The sequence below is a fragment of the Chiloscyllium plagiosum genome, unplaced genomic scaffold (assembly GCF_037043375.1).
Source record: "Chiloscyllium plagiosum isolate Xiang-an unplaced genomic scaffold, Cpla_swu_hap1 HiC_scaffold_38, whole genome shotgun sequence".
In the NCBI taxonomy this organism is placed as follows: domain Eukaryota; kingdom Metazoa; phylum Chordata; class Chondrichthyes; order Orectolobiformes; family Hemiscylliidae; genus Chiloscyllium; species Chiloscyllium plagiosum.
In genome coordinates, this window is record NW_028270176.1 from 58,089,240 (window position 1) to 58,107,243 (window position 18,004).

General features: G+C 45.7%; 1 protein-coding gene across 10 annotated transcripts in view; it reads left to right on the forward strand.

Annotated features, from left to right (window-relative positions):
• The window catches only part of LOC148139529 (uncharacterized), a 224,345-nt gene that overhangs the window by 15,060 nt on the left and 191,281 nt on the right, over positions 1–18,004 (forward strand). For 6 of the 10 annotated variants that reach the window (XR_015753636.1, XR_015753638.1, XR_015753635.1 and 3 more), the window contains 2 exons: positions 5,035–5,133; positions 8,677–8,785. The exons of 1 other annotated variant lie outside the window; for it this stretch is intronic. Coding sequence is in view for 1 of the 9 variants with exons in the window: in XM_087980962.1 (XP_087837088.1) it covers positions 8,677–8,785 (109 nt within the window). In the remaining 8 variants the exon portion in view is untranslated. The remainder of the gene's footprint in view (positions 1–5,034; positions 5,134–8,676; positions 8,786–18,004) is intronic. 3 more of the 10 variants (XR_015753639.1, XR_015753640.1, XM_087980962.1) reach the window with 1 other exon arrangement.

The window sequence follows — 18,004 nt, forward strand, 5'->3', positions numbered from 1 at the left end:
TATATCCTTTCTATTCATATACCCATTCAGATGGGGTAATTGTACCAGGCTCCACCACGTAGAGCCCCTTAGGTCCCTTTTAAATATTTTCCCTGTCAACTTAAACCTCTCGTTCTGGACCTGTCTATTTATCCCATTCATGCCCCTCATGGTTTTATAAAACTCAATGAGGTCACCCTTCAGCCTCCAACACTTATGGGAGGATCCCACCAACATGACACAATGGGGCCCAGGTGATTGACAGCAGCTGCAGACCAATAGGAGAGTTGGCGTGATCCTCCAGCCAATAGAAGTGAATGAGGGGTGTGGCCAGCAGGCCAGCACGTGACCATGAGCTGTGCAGGCGCAGTGTCACTGTGAGGGGGGGACTCAGTGAGTGTGAAGGGAGTGGCATAGACTGGGAGAAAAATGGAGTTTGTGGGTACTGGGGCGGTTTATAAACACACGGTGTAGGCTGCTTGACATGAATTACAAGCTCCCGCTAAATAAAAACCAGAAAAAATTGTGGATGATGGAAATGATAAACAACAACCAGAAAGTGCTGGAAAAGCTCAGCAGGTCTGGCAGCATCTGTGAAGACAAGTCAGAGTTAACATTTCTGAACCTATGAACCTTCCTCAGAACTGATGTGACTGAGGGAAAAATGTTGGTTTATATGCAGAAGGTATAGGTAAAAGAGTAAATGATTGGGAATAGAGTGCAAAGAGAGAGATAGGAGAAATTGGACAAAGGAGTGTATATCGATCTGGCTGGGGGAGAGTGAATAGCTGTTCATGGGGACTGTTAGTGGCTAATCACAGATAGTGTGTAATAGCAGGCTATGTAATAACAAGGCCTGGTGTGTGGGGTGTAGGGGGCTAGGATGCTAGGACGTGGCAGAGTTCAGGATCTAAAATTATTGAATTTGATATTGAGGCCAAAGGGCTGAAGGGTCCCCGAGTGGGTGATGAGGTTTTGTTCTTCCAGCTTCGTTAACATGTGGCACTGGAAACGCACAGCAGGTCAGGCAGCATCCAAGTAGCTGGAGAATTGCCGTTTTAGGTATATGCCCTTCATCAGGAATGTGCGGTGTGGGAAAGAGTGCTGAGAGATAAATAGGAGGGGGTGTGTAGGGCTGGGGGGGAAGGGATCTAGGAAGGCAATAGGTAGATGCAGGTGGGAGGTAATGGTGAGACGGTGGAGTGGATAATGGGGAAGGAAGATGGACAGGTGGGTCAGTTTAAGAGGCCAGTGCCGAGTTGGAGGGTTGGAGCTAGGATAAGGTGGGGTGAGGGGAGATGAGGAAACATTGATGCTGTGTGGTTGAAGGGTCCCAAGGCGAACGATGAGGTGTTATTCCTCCAAGCTTCGGGTGGCTTGATTTGGCGATGGAGGCAGCCCAGAACCTGCATGTCCTTGGCGGAGTGGGAGGGTCCGTTGAATGTGTCGGCCACAGGGCAGTGGGGTTGGTTGGTACATGTGTTCCAGAAATGTTCCCTGAAATATTCCACAAGTTGGCATCCTGTCTCCCCACTGTAGAGGAGACCACATCGAGAGCAAAGGACTCAATAGGTGAGGTGTTTGAATGTAAGAACTATCTCTGCTGAATGTGGAAGGATCCTTTGGTGTCTTGGATGGAGGTGAGGGGAAGGTGTGGGCACAGGTTTTCCACTTCTTGCAATGGCGAGCGAAGGTGCTGGGAGTAGAGGATGGGTTGGTGGGGAGCGTGGATCTAACAAGGAAGTCAGAGAGAATGGTCTCTGAGGAATGCTGAAAGGACTAGGGAGGGAAATATATCTCTGATGGGGTCTGATTGTAGGTGGTGGAAATGGTGGAGGATGATGTGTTGTACCTGGGTGGAATGTGAGGACTTGGGGGATTCTATCCTTGTTGCAGTTGAAGGAGTTGGGTTCAAGGGTGGAGGTGTGGGAAGTAGAGGAGATACGGTGGAGGGTATTGTTGACCACATGGGAGGGGAAATTGCTGTAATTGAAATACGGATCCATTTGGTATGTTCTGGAGTGTTCTGCCAGTTTGTATCAAGCTTCACTGGAACATTGCAGTAAGCATGAGACAGGGATGTTGGCTAGGGAACAGGCTCGTGTGTTGAAGTGGCAGGCAACTGGAAGCTCAGGGTCTTTTTTGCGGCAGAACGTACATCAGCCACCATTTCCATCACATCCACTGAGATGCTGCCAGACACCGGTTCCTGTTCCCTCCATTCACAGCTATGCACTCTCCCAGCCAGATCGCTATCCAGTCCTTTTTCTTTCCAAATGTTCCTTTGGGCTCTGTCCCCACCTATTATTCACTCTTTAACCCGTGTCTCCTTTGCCATTGCACTGGGAGCTAAATTGCCCATAGTTTTCAGAGATGTGTAGGTTAGGTGCAAGATAAATATTTGTCTTTACTATTCATCCTGCACTGACTGTGAGTGTTGTTGTGTGAATTCATTTTATGGGATATTAATTGAGACTTGGATCTCAAAAACAGGTTTTTACAGTCCGCAGAGACATCAGGACCTGAATATAATTGGCATTTAACTGTGGAAACAGAAAGGTTTTTCTGTTGTGTCTGAGAGAAAATATAATTTAGTGGGCGGCACGGTGGCACAGTGGTTAGCACTGCTGCCTCACAGTGCCTGAGACCTGGGTTCAATTCCTGCCTCAGGCGACTGACTGTGTGGAGTTTGCACGTTCTCCCCGTGTCTGCGTGGGTTTCCTCCGGGTGCTCCGGTTTCCTCCCACAGTCCAAAGATGTGCAGTGTCAGGTGAATTGGCCATACTAAATTGCCCATAGTGTTAGGTAAGGGGTAAATGTAGGGGTATGGGTGGGTTTCGCTTCGGCGGGTCGGTGTGGACTTGTTGGGCCGAAGGGCCTGTTTCCACACTGTAAAGTAATCTAAATCTAATCGTCAATACTTTTGAAAAGCAAAAATCAGAGAGATGGACAAATTTGTGGCTGGATCACCCTTTGGATGTGTGCTCTGTTCTGGGCCCTGCAGCTGAGGAAGGAGATATTGGCCTGAGAGGGAGCACAGATTTATCCAAATTGCACCTCATCTCTTTGCAGGAACTGTCAGATTTAGTCCCCAATCACCCACTTCGTAATGTTAACCTGTAAACTCCTTATTTTCGATTCTCTGCAAGCTACCCATTAAAATTCCTTATGGACTAAAATTCCAGCATCTTTTCAGGTGGAATGTTCCAGATTCTGACAACTGAAAATGACAGGGCTGTACTGAGAATGCTGCTTGGCTCAGTGAGTGTGTTTTGGAGTTGGGTGAAAACAATGAGGTGAGACAGGGAGAAGGTGAAGCTGAAACTCAGGTTTAGTTCAGGCCATTCAGAAATTCACATGGCCCCAATGGGAATAGCCAATTTTTATGAGATACCTGCTGAATATTTTGTAACAGGTTTTAAAGTAGAACATGTCAGTTTAAGTAAAGGTCGGGGCTTTAGATTATAATGGACATGCTTGAAGTGAAGAAAGGTTGCTAGCTCATTTAAGTTCTCGCGATAGAAGAACTAGCTGAATCTAGAGAGACATTGTTACAGGAGACCTCAGATCCGCGGTGTTCTCCTCTTGCACAATGTGGGAAATATGGGATGCTTCCAGTGTCCCTGGCGACAATATGTGCAGGAAGTGTGCCCATCTGCAGTTACTGGGAAACTGCTTTTCAGATCTGAAGCTGTGAGTGGACTCACTGTAGCTCATCAGCAATACTGAGGATGTTATGGACAGCACGTTCAGTGAGTTAGAAAAGTGAATGGATGACTATCAGATCAAGTAAAAGGCTCAGGAAGGAAATGCAGGAGTTTCCAGTGATCATCCCGTTATCAAACAGATACTGTATCCCGCTTCGGATTCTGCACAGAACAGGAGGAAAGAGAGTGACGGGGATGCAATAGTCAGGGGTACAGACAGGCACTTCTGTGGCCACAGGCATGAATCCAGGATAGTATGTTACCTCCCTGGTGCCAGGATCCGCAATAGCATGGATAGGTTATTGGACATTGTGGAGCTGGAGGGTAAACAGCCAGTGGTGGTGGAATCCTCTCACTATGCAGACTGTGTATCATTTACATTCTCCACTGCTTCTCACTCATGTCTGCTTCAAAAAGAGGGAATCACGGAGAAACACAGAATAAAATGGGGTCAGAGTCTCTGGTATTAAACTGTTGAACACAATGCCCCCATCTTCTCCATATTGGTCATCAGGCACACATGCCCACTGCGATCATCTAATACCTTTTTGATATTAGAATAGATGATAGATGATTGGTTAATGTTTTGGGGAGGCAAATGAGCAGAGAGGTTTAGTAGGAAATTCTGGAGCTCAGGGTGCAGGAATCTGAGTTAAAAATGGGCTATCTTCAGGCTGGAATTCCAGAAAGGCACTTAGCAGAGAGATTTGTGGGGATCGAGATTACAGAGATAGGGAGGATTGTGTGATTGGAGGATGTTACAGAGATGCTTATGATAGCAGAAATAAGGAAGAGTTGTGAAGCTTCATGAGATGACAGTGATAGGGAGAGTTGTGAACACGAAGACACCGAGAGTTAGAGTTTCAAAGGTATATATCATGGAAATGGACCCTGTGGTCTAACCAATCCATGTCGACTATAATTCCACCTAAACTAATCACACCTGCCTCTGCTTGGCCTATATCCCTCCAAATATTTCCTATTTATGTACTTATCCAAATATCTTTTAAGTATTGTAATTGTGTTCACAGCTACCACTTCCTCTGGAAGTTCAACCCATAAGTGCAAAAATAGAAAAACTCATGTCTTTTTAAAATCTTTGTCATCTCTTCTCAAACTGTATGCACCGGTGTCTTGAATCCCCCTCCCATGCAGCCATTCATCTTATCTACACACTCCATGATTTTATAAACCTCTAATAAGGTCACCCCTCAACCTCCTGCTCTCCAGTGACAGACATCCCAGCCTATCCATCCTCTCCTTCTAAAACAATCCCTCCATTCATGGCAACATCCTGGGAAACATCTTCTGAACCTTTTCCAATTTAATAACATCCTTCCTCTAACAGGGGGACCAGAACTGAACACAGTGAAGAGGCCTCACCAACATCATGTATAACCTCATGACAGTGTCCCAACTCCTATACCGAAAGGTCTGAGCAATGAAGGTAAACACCCACTTAACCACCCTGTCTACATGTGACACAAACTGCAAAGACCTGAACCCCTCGGTCTCTTTGTTCCACATCACTACTCAAGGCCTTACTTTTAATTAGTGTAATTAATTAATGAGGCTAAAGGAGATGTTTGTTTTATTAAAATATAATATCTTACATTTATTCAAATTAAATTCCATCTGCCACATTTCAGCCCATTCACCCAATTGATCAGAATCTCTCTGTATTCGTGGATAACCTTTTGTTACTGTCTACCTTAACAGTTTTTGTTGTCACCCACAAACAAACCATGCTTTGTATATTCTAATTCAAACCATCTACACACATGACAAACAAAAATGGACCCAGCACCGATTCCTGGAGAACATTGCTGGTCACGGGCCTCCAGTGTGAAAAACAACCCTCCACTATTACTGTCTCCTATTGTTAAGCTAATTTTGTATCCAGTTGGCAAGCTCTTGCTGAATCCCATGGGATCGAACTTTACAACTTCGTCTCCCCTGCACAACCTTTTTAAAGGATTTACTAAAGTCCAAATAAACAATGTCTGCCACTCTGCCCTCATCGATCTTCTTGGTGACTACCTTAAAAATCTCAATCAAGTCTGTGAGACACCCTGTTAAGTAACCATGTTGAGTGTCCCTAATCATTCCTTAACTCTCCAAATACATGCAAATCTTATCCTTCTGAATCGCCTCCAATGGCTTACCCACCACTGAGGTCTACAGTTCCTAGGCTGCTCCTTATACCCCTTCATTAACAAAGGTACAACATTAGCCACTCTCCAGTCATCAGGCAGCTCACCTGTAGTTATCGATTATACAACTATTTCTCCACGGTGTTCGCAATTTCCTCTCGCCCAAACTGTTCCCGTCCTATCACTTCAGTCACTTGCCCTGTCTGATCAGACAAGAAAAGGTCAGGTGTTGCTTGCTTCCTGATAGGAACATTTAAATATTGATAAAGAACATTTCTTGAACTCATTTAACACATTCTTTACCAACCAAACCTTTCACACTATCGTAATCACAATTGACTACTATAACCTTATTGTTGTGACTGTATATCGGAGATCTCTCTGTATATTTGTTCCTTATATTCTCCCTGATTATTGCAGCGTCTATAGTGCCATCCGACCAAGGTGATTTTTTTAGTAAAGTTTGAAAACACAATTTTGTTTTTAAAAAAGCTTTCCTCTGCGATTTAAATATAAATCTCTTTTTGTTTATTCACTCAGATGTGGATGTTTACCCTGAGGGCAGTTGAGAGTTAACCACATTGCTGTGGGTCTGGAGTCACATGTTGGCCAGACCGGGTGAGGATGACAGTTTCCTTCCCTAAAGGGCATTAGTGAACCAGATGGGTTTTTTCCTAACAGTCGATAATAGTTTCATGGTCATCATTAGCCTTTTCATTCGAGATTGTATTGATATCTGATGCCACCATCAGCCATGATGCTACCATCTAACCCTAATCCTCGGAAGATTGCTCATATTACTCGTCTAGCAAGAATATCATCTGGCCATTGCCTCCGTTTTTAGCAATGTATTATTTTTAAAAAAGCTCCATCATTCTCCGTGTACAATTTGAGGTAAAATTACACACATGCAATTTCTGAAGCTGGAGAGGGATTACAGAGACAGGGAGGGATGTGGGTCTAGTGGGGGATTGTTGTCCAAACATTACTGGTGTACATGGACTGCAACATTTCAGGGAGGCCGTTCACCACCACTTTCTCCAAGACATATAAAGGTGGCCAATAAATACTGGTCTGGGCAGCAAAGGCAACCTCCAGTGAATAAAACCGAGCAGTGACCTCTCCCAGCTGACTGGTTGTGAAGGTATAAACCGCTCGGAAATGCAGCTTGGGGAAAAGAGAAACAAACAGTGACATTTCACAGCTGCCCTCAGAGAGACCTCGCTCTCTGAGCTGCTCACAGCCAGGATCAGCTCAGTGGGTTTCAGTCTCTTGAAACATCAATTTTAGACGGTTTTATTATATTAATAGTGAGAAAGGTGAGGGTTTCTTTTTTATGTCTTTCGGTCTGTTGTTTAAATGTTTAAAATATAAAGCGTAAGCATTAAGTTATTCTCGGGCAGTATTTTTCGAGCAGTAAGACTGTGCCTTTGTCTTGGTCTGTAGATTGTTAAGGCGGAGAGATGGCCTGTTGTAGATTGGTGTGCTGTTCCTGTCAGATGTTGGAGATTAGAGAGAGTTTCAATGATCCTGATGATTGTGTCTGCAGGAAGTGTGTTTGCAAATCCTATCAGATCACATGGATTGGTGAAGGAGTGATTAAAGGCAGTGAGGAATTGACAGGAGCCGGGGGGTGTGATAGGTGGCAGTCTCAGGATTGCAGGATACTGCAGATACAGTCAGGTAGGTGGGTTACCGCTAGGAAAGCTAGGAGGGGTAGGCAAGTACTGCAGGAATATCCAGTGGTTATCCCCAGCTCAAACAAGTGTACTGTTTTGGAAAATGTAGGGGGTAATAGACTTTCAGGGGAATATAGCACTGACTGCCAAGTTACTGCGACTGAGACTGGCTCTAACATAATGTAAGGTATACCCAGTTCCACGCAAACGATGGTGTTAGGGGACACTCTAGTCAGGGGCACAGTCTGCCATTTCTGCAGCTGACAGTGAGACATCAGAATGGGGTGGTGCCTCCCTGATGCTAGGGTCAAGGATGCCTCGGAGAGGGTGCAGAATATTCTCAAAGGGGAGAATAGCCAGTGGGAGGACATTGTACATTGGTACCAATGGCACAGGAAGGGGAAAGCATGGGGTCCTGATGAGCAGGGAGATTTGCTAGTTCCACTCGGGAGGCATTAAACCAGTGAGGGAGTTGGGGTAAACCTAAAGAGGTAGTGAGAAAAGAGGTATGTCCGAGGCTGGTACTGTTCAGATTAGACTGTCAAGGCAGGCAAGAGCAAGCCACAGAATAAAGTGGGACGGACCAGTTACACTGCATTTATTTCAGTGCAAGATGCCTGACAGGTCAGTCAGATGGGCTCAGGGAATGGTTTTGAACATGGCACTGGGATATTATAGCAATTACAGAGGCATCACTCAGGGATAGATAGGACTAGCAGCTTAATATTCCAGGGTGTAGATGCGATAGAAAGGGGGCAACAGTACAGGGGCAGTGGCGTCTTTGATTAGGGATAAAATTACAGCTGGGCTTCGGGAGGATATTCCTGGGAGTACATCCAGGCTAGTTACTTGGGTGGTACTGAGAAATAGGAAAGGGATGACCATCTTACTGGGATTGTATTATAGACTCTCTCCCAATAGTCAGCGGGGAATTGAGACACAATTTTACCAGGAGACCTCAGTTATCTGTAAGAATAATATGGATGCAATGATAAGGAGTTTTAACTTTACCAACATAGCCTTGGAGTGCTGTAGTGCTAAGGGTTTGGATGGAAAGTTATTTGTTCAGTGTGTACGAGAACGCTTCAGATTCAGTTTGGAGGATGTACCTATTAGAGAAGGAACAAAACCTGACCTGTTTTCTTTGTTCATTCACAGGATGAGGCTGTCACTGGCTTGGCCAGCATTTATTGCTTCGTTTAACCAGAGGGCAGTTAAGAATCAACCACGTTGCTATAGGTCTGGAGTCACATGCAGACCAGACCAGGTAAGGATGGCATTTTCCTTCCCTAAAGGTAATGAGTGAACCAGATGGGATTTCCCAACAATTGACAATGGATTCATTGTCGTCACAAAATTAATTTTTCCAGATATGTATTGAATTCCCGTTCCAAAATCCGCTGTGATGGGATTCAAACCCAGGTCCCCAGAACGTTATCTGGGTCTCTGGATTAATTGTCTAGCGATAATTTCACTCCGTCATCGCTGCCTCTTAGGAAATGAGGCAGGGTGAGTGACCGAGGTATCAGTGGGGCAGCACATCAGCACCAAAGATCCCACAGTATTGTGGCTCAGTGGTTAGCGCTGCTTCCTCAGCACCAGGGACCTGGGTTTGATTCCAGCCTCAGGCGACTGCCTGTATTCAACTTGGCACATTCTCCCCAGTGTTTGTGAGGGTTTCCTTCGGGTGTTCCAGTTTGCTCCCACAGTCCAAAGATGTGTAGGTTAGTTGGATGAACCATGTTAAATTTCCCATAGTGTCCAAATGCAGTAGATGAGGTTTTGGGATGTGCGGAGAAATCTCTGCCTGATGTGAAAAGATCCTTTTCGTGTCTTGGACAGTCGTCAGAAGGAGGTGTGGCCGCATGTTTTACATCTCCCTTGGCGGCAGGGGAGGGTCAAGGGTGTGGAGCATGGGTTGGTGGGAGGTGGTGGGCCTAACAAGGGTGTTGCCGAGGGAATGGTCTCCGTGGAGCGCAGATAGGGATGGAGAGGGAAATATGTCTGTGGTGGTGGGATCCGACTTTAGGTAGCAGAAATAACAGAGGTTAATGCACTGTATCTGGAGATTAGTGGGGTGGAAGGTGAAGATTGCAGGGTTATAATCTTATTGTGGTTGAAGTGGTGGGATAAAGGTGGAGGTGCAGGAAGTGGAGGGTTTGCATTGGAGGGCATTGTTGATCAGGTGAGAGGGAAATTGTGGTCCTTGAAGTAGGAGGCCTTTCTGGGATGTCCTGGGGTGGAATTGCTCCTCCTGGGAGCAGATATTGCAGAGACAGAGGAATTGGGAGTACAGGATCACGCTTTTATACTTGAAGGAGAGCAAAAAGAAGACATGAAATAGCTTCAGGCACTTGTTTAAGTAGAATCCAAAGAGATTAAACAAATATATCACAGACACGGGCGGCACGGTGGCGCAGTGGTTAGCACTGCTGCCTCACAGCGCCAGAGACCCAGGTTCAATTCCCGCATCAGGCGACTAACTGTGTGGAGTCTGCACATTCTCCCCGTGTCTGCGTGGGTTTCCTCCGGGTGCTCCGGTTTCCGCCCACAGTCCAAAGATGTGCAGGTTAGGTGAATTGGCCATGCTAAATTGTCCATAGTGTTAGGTAAAGGTAGGGGTATGGGTGGGTTGCGCTTCGGCGGGGCGGTGTGGACTTGTTGGGCCGAAGGGCCTGTTTCCACACTGTAAGTAATCTAATCTTAAAAAAAAAGATTAACTGGACCAGAGAATAGGACCCCTTAATGATCAACAAGGCTGTCTATGGAACCACAGGGAGTGGGAAAGATATGCAACTATTTCTTGCCATTTTTTACTGGAGAAGGATATGGAAGCTCGGGAGTTTGGGCGGCACGGTGGCACAGTGGTTAGCACTGCTGCCTCACAGCACCAGAGACCCGGGTTCAATTCCCACCTCAGGCGACTGACTGTGTGGAGTTTGCACGTTCTCCCCGTGTCTGCGTGGGTTTCCTCCGGGTGCTCCGGTTTCCTCCCACAGTCCAAAGATGTGCAGGGTCAGGTGAATTGGCCATACTAAATTGCCCGTAGTGTTAGGTAAGGGGTAAATGTATGGGTGGGTTTCGCTTCGGCGGGTCGGTGTGGACTTGTTGGGCCGAAGGGCCTGTTTCCACACTGTAATCTAATCTAAATCTAATCTAATCTAATCTATTCTAAATAAACAGAGATAACTTGAAAAGTGTCCATGTTGCAGAGGAGATGGTACTGGATGTCTTAAATCGCATCAAGGTTGATAAAGCCCTGGAACCTGATCAGGTGTATTCCAGAACTTTCTGGAAATCTAGAAGTGATTATTGGGCCTCTCCTGAGGTATTTGTATCGTTGATAGCGACAGGTGAGGTGCCATTATTTTAAAAAGGTGGTAAGGAGAGGCCATGGAACAAGAGAACGGTGAGCCTGAAGTCTGTGGCAGGCAAGTTGTTGGAAGGATTTCTGAGGGACAGGATATCCATCTATTTGGAAACATAAGGAATGATTAGGGAGTGTCGATGTGGCTTTGTACGTGCACAATCATGTCTCACTAACTTGACAATGTTTTGAAGTGACAAAGAAAATTGATTATGCCAGGCGGTGAATGTTGTTTATGTGGACATTCAACAAGGTTCCACAAAGCAGACTGGTTAGCAGGGTTAGATAACATGGAATGCAGGGAGAGCAAGCCATTTGGATACAAAACTGGCTTGAAGGTAGGATACAGAGGGTGGTGATGGAGGGTTGCTTTGCGGACTGGAGGCCTGTGCGCAGCAGTGTGTTACAAGGATCGATATTGGGTCCTTAAATAATTGACTAGGATGTGAATGTGTAAGGTATGGTCAGTAGGTTTACAGAAGACACCAAAATTGGAGGTGTAGCGGACAGTGAAGAAGGTTAGTTCAGAATGCAACCGGATCTTGATCAGATGGGCCAATGACGCAAGGAATGGCAGATGGAGTTCAATTTAGACAAATGTGAGCTGTTGGATTTCGGAAAGGCAAATCTGGTCAGGACCTGTACACTTAATGGTAAAGCCCTGGGGAGTGTTGCTGAACAAAGAGACGTTGGAGTGCAGGTTCATAGTTCCTTGAAAGTCGAGTCACAGGTAGGCGGGGTAGTGAATGCAGTGTTTGGTACACTCCCCGTTATTGGTCAATGCATTGAATGCAGCTGTTGTGACATCATATTGTGGTTGTGCAGGACATTGATTCTGGGATTCTGTTTTCAGTTCCAATCTCCCTGTTCTCGGAATGATGTTGTGAAACTTCAAAGGTTTCAGAAAAGGTTTGCAAGGACTTTGCCAGGGTTGGACGGGTTGAGCTATTGGGAATTGCTGAATAGGCTGGGACTATTTTCCCTGGAGAGTTAGAGACTGAGAGGTGACCTTATAAATGTTTATAAAATCATGATGGACCTGGATAAGGTGAGCAGTCAGGGACTTTTTCCCGGGTTCTGTGGGTTCAGAACTAGAGGACACAGGCTTAAGATGAGAGGGAAAAGATTTAAATGGGATCATTTTTCTCAATGAACAGAGTTATCAGAATCTGGAACATTCCACCTGAAAAGGTGCTAGGATTTGAGTCCATAAGGAGTTTACAGGTTAACATTATGAATTGGGTGATTGGGACTAAATCTGACAGTTCCTACAAAGAAATGAAGTGCAATTTGGATCAATCTATGCTCCCTCTCAGGCCAAAAAAGACCCTGAGCTCCCGGTTGCCTGCCACTTTAACACGTGAGCGTGTTCCCTGGCCAACATCTGTCTCATGCTTAGGTGCAGTGTTCCAGTGAAGCTTGATGCAAGCTGGCAGAACACTCCAGAACATACCAAATGGACCATATTTCAAGGACTGCAATTTCCCCTCTCATGTGGTCAACCCCAATGTCCTCCAGTGTATCTCCTCCACTTCCGACACCACTGCCCTTGAACCCCACCCCTCCAACCCTTAACTCACACACATTGTTATCACATTGCCTGCCATTACACACTACCCACGATTAACCACTAATTGTCTCCGTTGACAGCTATTCCCCACCTACATCACTCCACGATTGGAGCTGCCAAGGACACAAACCTCTAGAATATCCTCCCGAACCCCCTCTGTCCTCCATTAAGATTGTTGGGCCTCTCCTGAGATATTTGTATCATTGATAGCGACAGGTGAGGTGCCATTATTTTTAAAAAGGTGGTAAGGAGAGGCCATGGAACAAGAGAACAGTGAGCCTGAAGTCAGTGGCAGGCAAGTTGTTGGAAGGGATTCTGAGGGACAGGATGTACGTGTATTTGGAAATGATGAGGGAGAGTTAAAGTGGCTTTGTTTGTGCAAAATCGTGTCTCACTAACTTGAGTATGGCAGCCTGTGAACGTTGTCTCCATGGGAATTGAACAAGGTTCCACAAAGCAGACTGGTTAGCAAGGTTAGATAACATGGAATGCTGGGAGAACGAGCCATTTAGATACAAAACTGGCTTGAAGGTAGGAGACAGAGAGTTGTGATGTAGGGTTGCTTTGTGGACTGGAGGCCTGTGAGCAGCAGTGTGCTGCAGCAATGGATATTGGGGCCTTCAATAAATGACTTGGATGTGAATATATGAGATATGGTCAGAAGGCACTAAAATTGGTGGTGTAGTGGGCAGTGTAGAAAGTTAGTTCAGAATACAACAGGATCTTGTTCAGATGGGCCATTGGAACGAAAAATGGCAGACTGAGTTCAATTTAGATAAATGTGAGCTATTGTATTTTGGAAAGGCAAATCAGGGCGGGACTTCTACACTTAATGGTAAAGTCCTTCGCAGCCTTGCTGAACAAAGAGACCATGGCGTTCAGATTCATTGTTCGTTGAAAGTAGAGTCGCAGATAGGCAGACTAGTGAAGGTGGTGTTTGGTATGCTTATATTTATTGGTCGATGCATTGAATACAGAAGCTGGGACATCATATTGTGGCTGGACAGGACATTGATTAAGCCATTTCAGGAATTCTGTTTTAAGTTCAAAATCCCCTGTTCTGGGAAGGATGTTCTGAATCTTGAAAGAGTTCAGACAAGATTGACAAAGACTTTGCCAGGGTTGGAGGATTTGGGCTACAGGGAGAGACTGGGGCTATTTTCCCTGAAGAGTCAAAGACAGAGGTGACTTTATGGAGATTTATAAATCATGAGGGGCATGGATACGGTGAACAGCCAGGGTCTTTCTCCCCCCCCCCCCCCCCCCTCCCCCCCCCGCCCAGGTGAGGTGGGTCCAAAACAAGAGCACATGGGCTTAAGTTGAGAGGGCAAAGATTTAAAAGGGATCTAAGGGGCAACGTTTTCAAGCAGAGTGTGGTGTGTGTGTGGAATGAGCTGCCAGATGAAGTAGTGGAGACTGATACCATTACAACATTTGAAAGGCATCCATGAATGGGATGGGTTTTGAGGGATAGGGCCCAATAGCTGGCAAATGGGACTCCAGTAGTTTAGGATTCCGAGTCGGCATGAACGAATTGGACCGAAGGTCTGTTTCTGTGCTGTCCATCTCTATGACACTAATAAATTAAGATGCGTTCCTCTTTTGTGGAGAGCTAGCAGAAGCACAAATAATTGTCCTTGGAGCTGAGACGGTTAAGCAGTGATTTGGACCAGGTGCAGATTTGTTTCCAAACAATTAATTTGCAGAGAGAGAGGAATTGTTAGCACGATCACAATTTTTCGTAACTACTTTCAGGTAACTGGCAAATAATGCAGAGTGAAAATGGGAACATTATTTCACTCAGTAAGTTCTGCGCACCTGGAATAGGCTGAACGGCAGCTGGACACAGATTCAGCAGGTGTTCTCAAACAGATTTATAATTTTACTTTTTAAGGAAGGACTTAGTGGGCTTTGGGCAAGTGAGAGGGGAGTTGGGACAGATTTGCAGCATCTCCAGAGGGAGAGAGTACAGTCCCAATGGGCTGAATAGCCCCCAGCCCCTGTGCTCTGTGATACTGCCCCATTCACTGTGAATGATGAAGCTCATCACAGGGCAGAGAGAGAGAGGATCCCACCACTTACCTCACAATGGGGCCCGGCTGATTGATCTCAAACAAGTACACTGTTTCGGAAAACGTCGGAGGTCACACTCTCAGGGGCATATCGCACTGACAAGCAAGGTACTGGTACAGAGACTGAGGTATATGAGGTTCCTGGTGATCGATGGTGATAGGGAATTCTCTGGTATAGGACACAGATTGCCGTTTCTGCAGCTGACAGTGAGACATCAGAATGGGTGGTACCTCCCTGGTGCCAGGGACAAGGATGTCTCGGAGAGGGAGCAGAGTATTCTCAAAAGGGAGTATGATCAGTGGGAGCTCATTGTACATTAGTACCAATGACATCGGAAGAGGAAAGGATGAGGTTCTGACGAGAGAATATAGCAAATTATCCTGGAGGATAAAAAGTAGGTCTTCGTGGGTAGTAATATCTGGATTACTCTTTGTGCCGCATGCTAGTGAGAGTAGGAACAGCAGGATAGAGCAGATGAATGTGTGGCTAAGGATCTGGTGCAGGGAGAAGGATTGCTATGTTTGGATCATTGGAATCTCTGCTGGGGTAGAATTGACGTGCATAAGAAGGATGGATTGTACCTGAATTGGAAGGTGTCGAATATCCAGGCAGGGAGATTGGCTAGTGCTACTCAGGAGGCATTAAACCAGTAAGGGAGTGGGGGGTAAACCTAAAGAGATAGTGAGAGAAGAGGTATGTCTGAGGCTGGTACAGTTGAGAAGTTAGACAGGCAAGGGCAAGGCACAGAACGAGGTGGGACAGAGCAGTTTCACTGCATTTATTTCAGTGCAAGAGGCCCGACAGGGAAGGCAGATGAGCTGAGGATTTGGTTTTGAACATGGGACTGGGATATCATGGATATTACAGAAACGTGGCTCAGTGATGGATGGGTATAGATGCAATGGGAAGGATAGAAAGGGGACGAGAGGAGGCACAATGGCATTTTGGATTAGGGATACCTTTTATGGTTGTGCTCAGGGAGGATATTATTGGGCGTATTTCCAGTGAAGTTATTTGGATGGAACTGGGAAATAAGAAAGGGATGATCACCTTGTTGTGGTTGTCTGCTTGGGTTTCGTCTGGTTGCTCTGGTTTCCTCCCACAGTCCAAAGATGTGTCGGATGGGTGGGTTATCCAGGCTGAATTGCCCATAGTGTTCAGGGATGTGCTGGCCAGGTGGATTGCTCATTGGAATTGCAACGTTATAGGGGTAGGGTAGAAGGCTCTGATATTCAGTGTGGATGTGATGGGCTGAATGGCCCGCTTCCACGCTGTCTGGATTCTCTGATAATTCTACTAGCTTTAAAATAGTTACAGAAAATAATAGACCAGATCTAATAGGTAGCCTTCTAAATTGGACAATTTCGATGGCACAAGGTAAGAACTTGCAAAATTTGTTTACGGGAGGTTATTTCCAGGAAAAGGGATGGCTGGAAAGGGGGAACATAAGAACATAAGGAAGAGGAGCAGGAGTAAGCAATCTGGCCCCTCAAGCCTGCTCTGCCATTCAATAAGACCAGGGCTGATCTTTTCATGGCCTCAGCTCCACTTTCCTGCTCTTACTTGTAACCCTTAATTGCTTTCCTGTTCAGAAATCTACCTTTTGCCTTAAAGACATTCAAGATGAAAGCCTCAGCTGCTTTACTCAGCAGCAAATTCCACAGATTCACAACCCTTTAGCTGCAGAAGTTCCTCCTGAACTCAGTCCTAAATCTCTCCACATACACTAACCCTCTCAACTCCAGGCCCAAACTAGTGACCCTCATCTGCACTCCCTCCAGTGCCAGTACATCCTTGCAGAAGTAAGGAGACCAAACCTGTACACAGTACTCCAGGTGTGGCCTCACCAGCACCCGATGCATTTTTTTAGAATAAGTGGCATCACGTTTGCAGCTTGCCAATCTGTCGGAACTGTCCCAGAGTCGAACAAATTTTAGTGAATAATCACAAGAGCATTTGCTATTTTCCCCCGCCATCTCTGGGATGCATTCTATCAGGGCCAGGAGACCCATCTACCTTTGGGCTCTTAGCTTTTTCAACAGTACCTCTTTACTGAGAATGATTGATTGTTTTGATGTCCACATCTGCCAGTGCCTCCATAGGCCTGCGATAATGTGAGTACAGACACAGTATTTTCCTGTTAAGGCCAAGGCTGGTAGGTGTAGAGAATGCTGCATGACTAGGGAAATTGAGACTCTGGTCAAGAAAATGAAGGAGGGATATGGCAGGTATGGAGAGCTGTGTTTGTGTGACTCCCTAGAGGAGTATACTCTCGGGAAACCAGGAGAGCAAAAAGAGGACATAGCTTGGGAAATTGGTTTCAGGAGAATTCAAAGAGATTCGACAAATATACTATGGACAAAAGAGTAACCAGGCAGAGAATAGCAACCCTCAAAAATCAGTAAGTCTGTCTATGGAACCGCAGGTGGTGGGAGAGATTCTGTAAGTATTTCACATCAGTTTTTACTGAAAAATGATATGGAAGCTAGAGAGTTTGGAGAAATAAATAGTGATAACTTGGCAATTGTTCATATTACAGTGGAGGAGGTACTGGATGTCTTAAAAAGCAGAAAGGTGGATAAATCCCAGGAATCTGAGCAGGTGTATCCCAGAACTTTGTGGGAAGCCAGGGAAGTGATTGCTGGGCCCCTCGCTGAGATATTTGTATCATCGATTGCCACAGACAAGGTGCTGGAAGATGGGTGCCATTATTTGAGAAAGTTAAAAATCACACACCAGGTTATAGTCAAACAGGTTTATTTGGAAGTGTGCTTCCAATTAAACCAGTTGGACTATAACCTGGTGTTGTGTGATTTCTAACTTTGTACACCCCAGTCCAACACCGGCATCTCCAAATCATTATTTGAGAAAGGTAGTAAGGAAAAGCCAGGGAACTATAGACCGGTGAGCCTGAAGTCAGTGGCAGGCAAGTTGTTGGAAGGGATTCTCAGGGACAGAATTTACATGTCATTGGAAAGGCAAGAAAAGATTAGGGAGAGTCAGCATGGCTTTGTGCATGGAAGTCATTAACTTGGACTTGAGAAAGACACAAGGTTCCACATAACAGACTGGTTAGCAAGTTCAACACCATAGAATACAGGCGGAACTAGCTATTTGGATACAAAATTGGCTGGAAGATCAAAGAGTCATAGATGTACAACACAGAAGCAGAGACCCTTCGGTCCAACCAGTACACGCTGACCAGATATCCCAACGCAATGTAGTCCCACCTGCCTGCACCCGGCCCATATCCTTCCTATTCATATACCCATCAAGATGCCTTATAAATGTTGCATTCGTCCAACCTCCACCACTTCCTCTGGCAGTTCATTCCATACACGTACCACCCTCTGTGAAAACGTTGCCCCACAAGTCTCTTTAAAGTCTTTCCCCTCTCACCCTAAACCTATGCCCTCTAGTGCTGGGATCCACCTCCCCAGGGAAGAGACTTTGTCTATTTATCCTATCCATGCCCC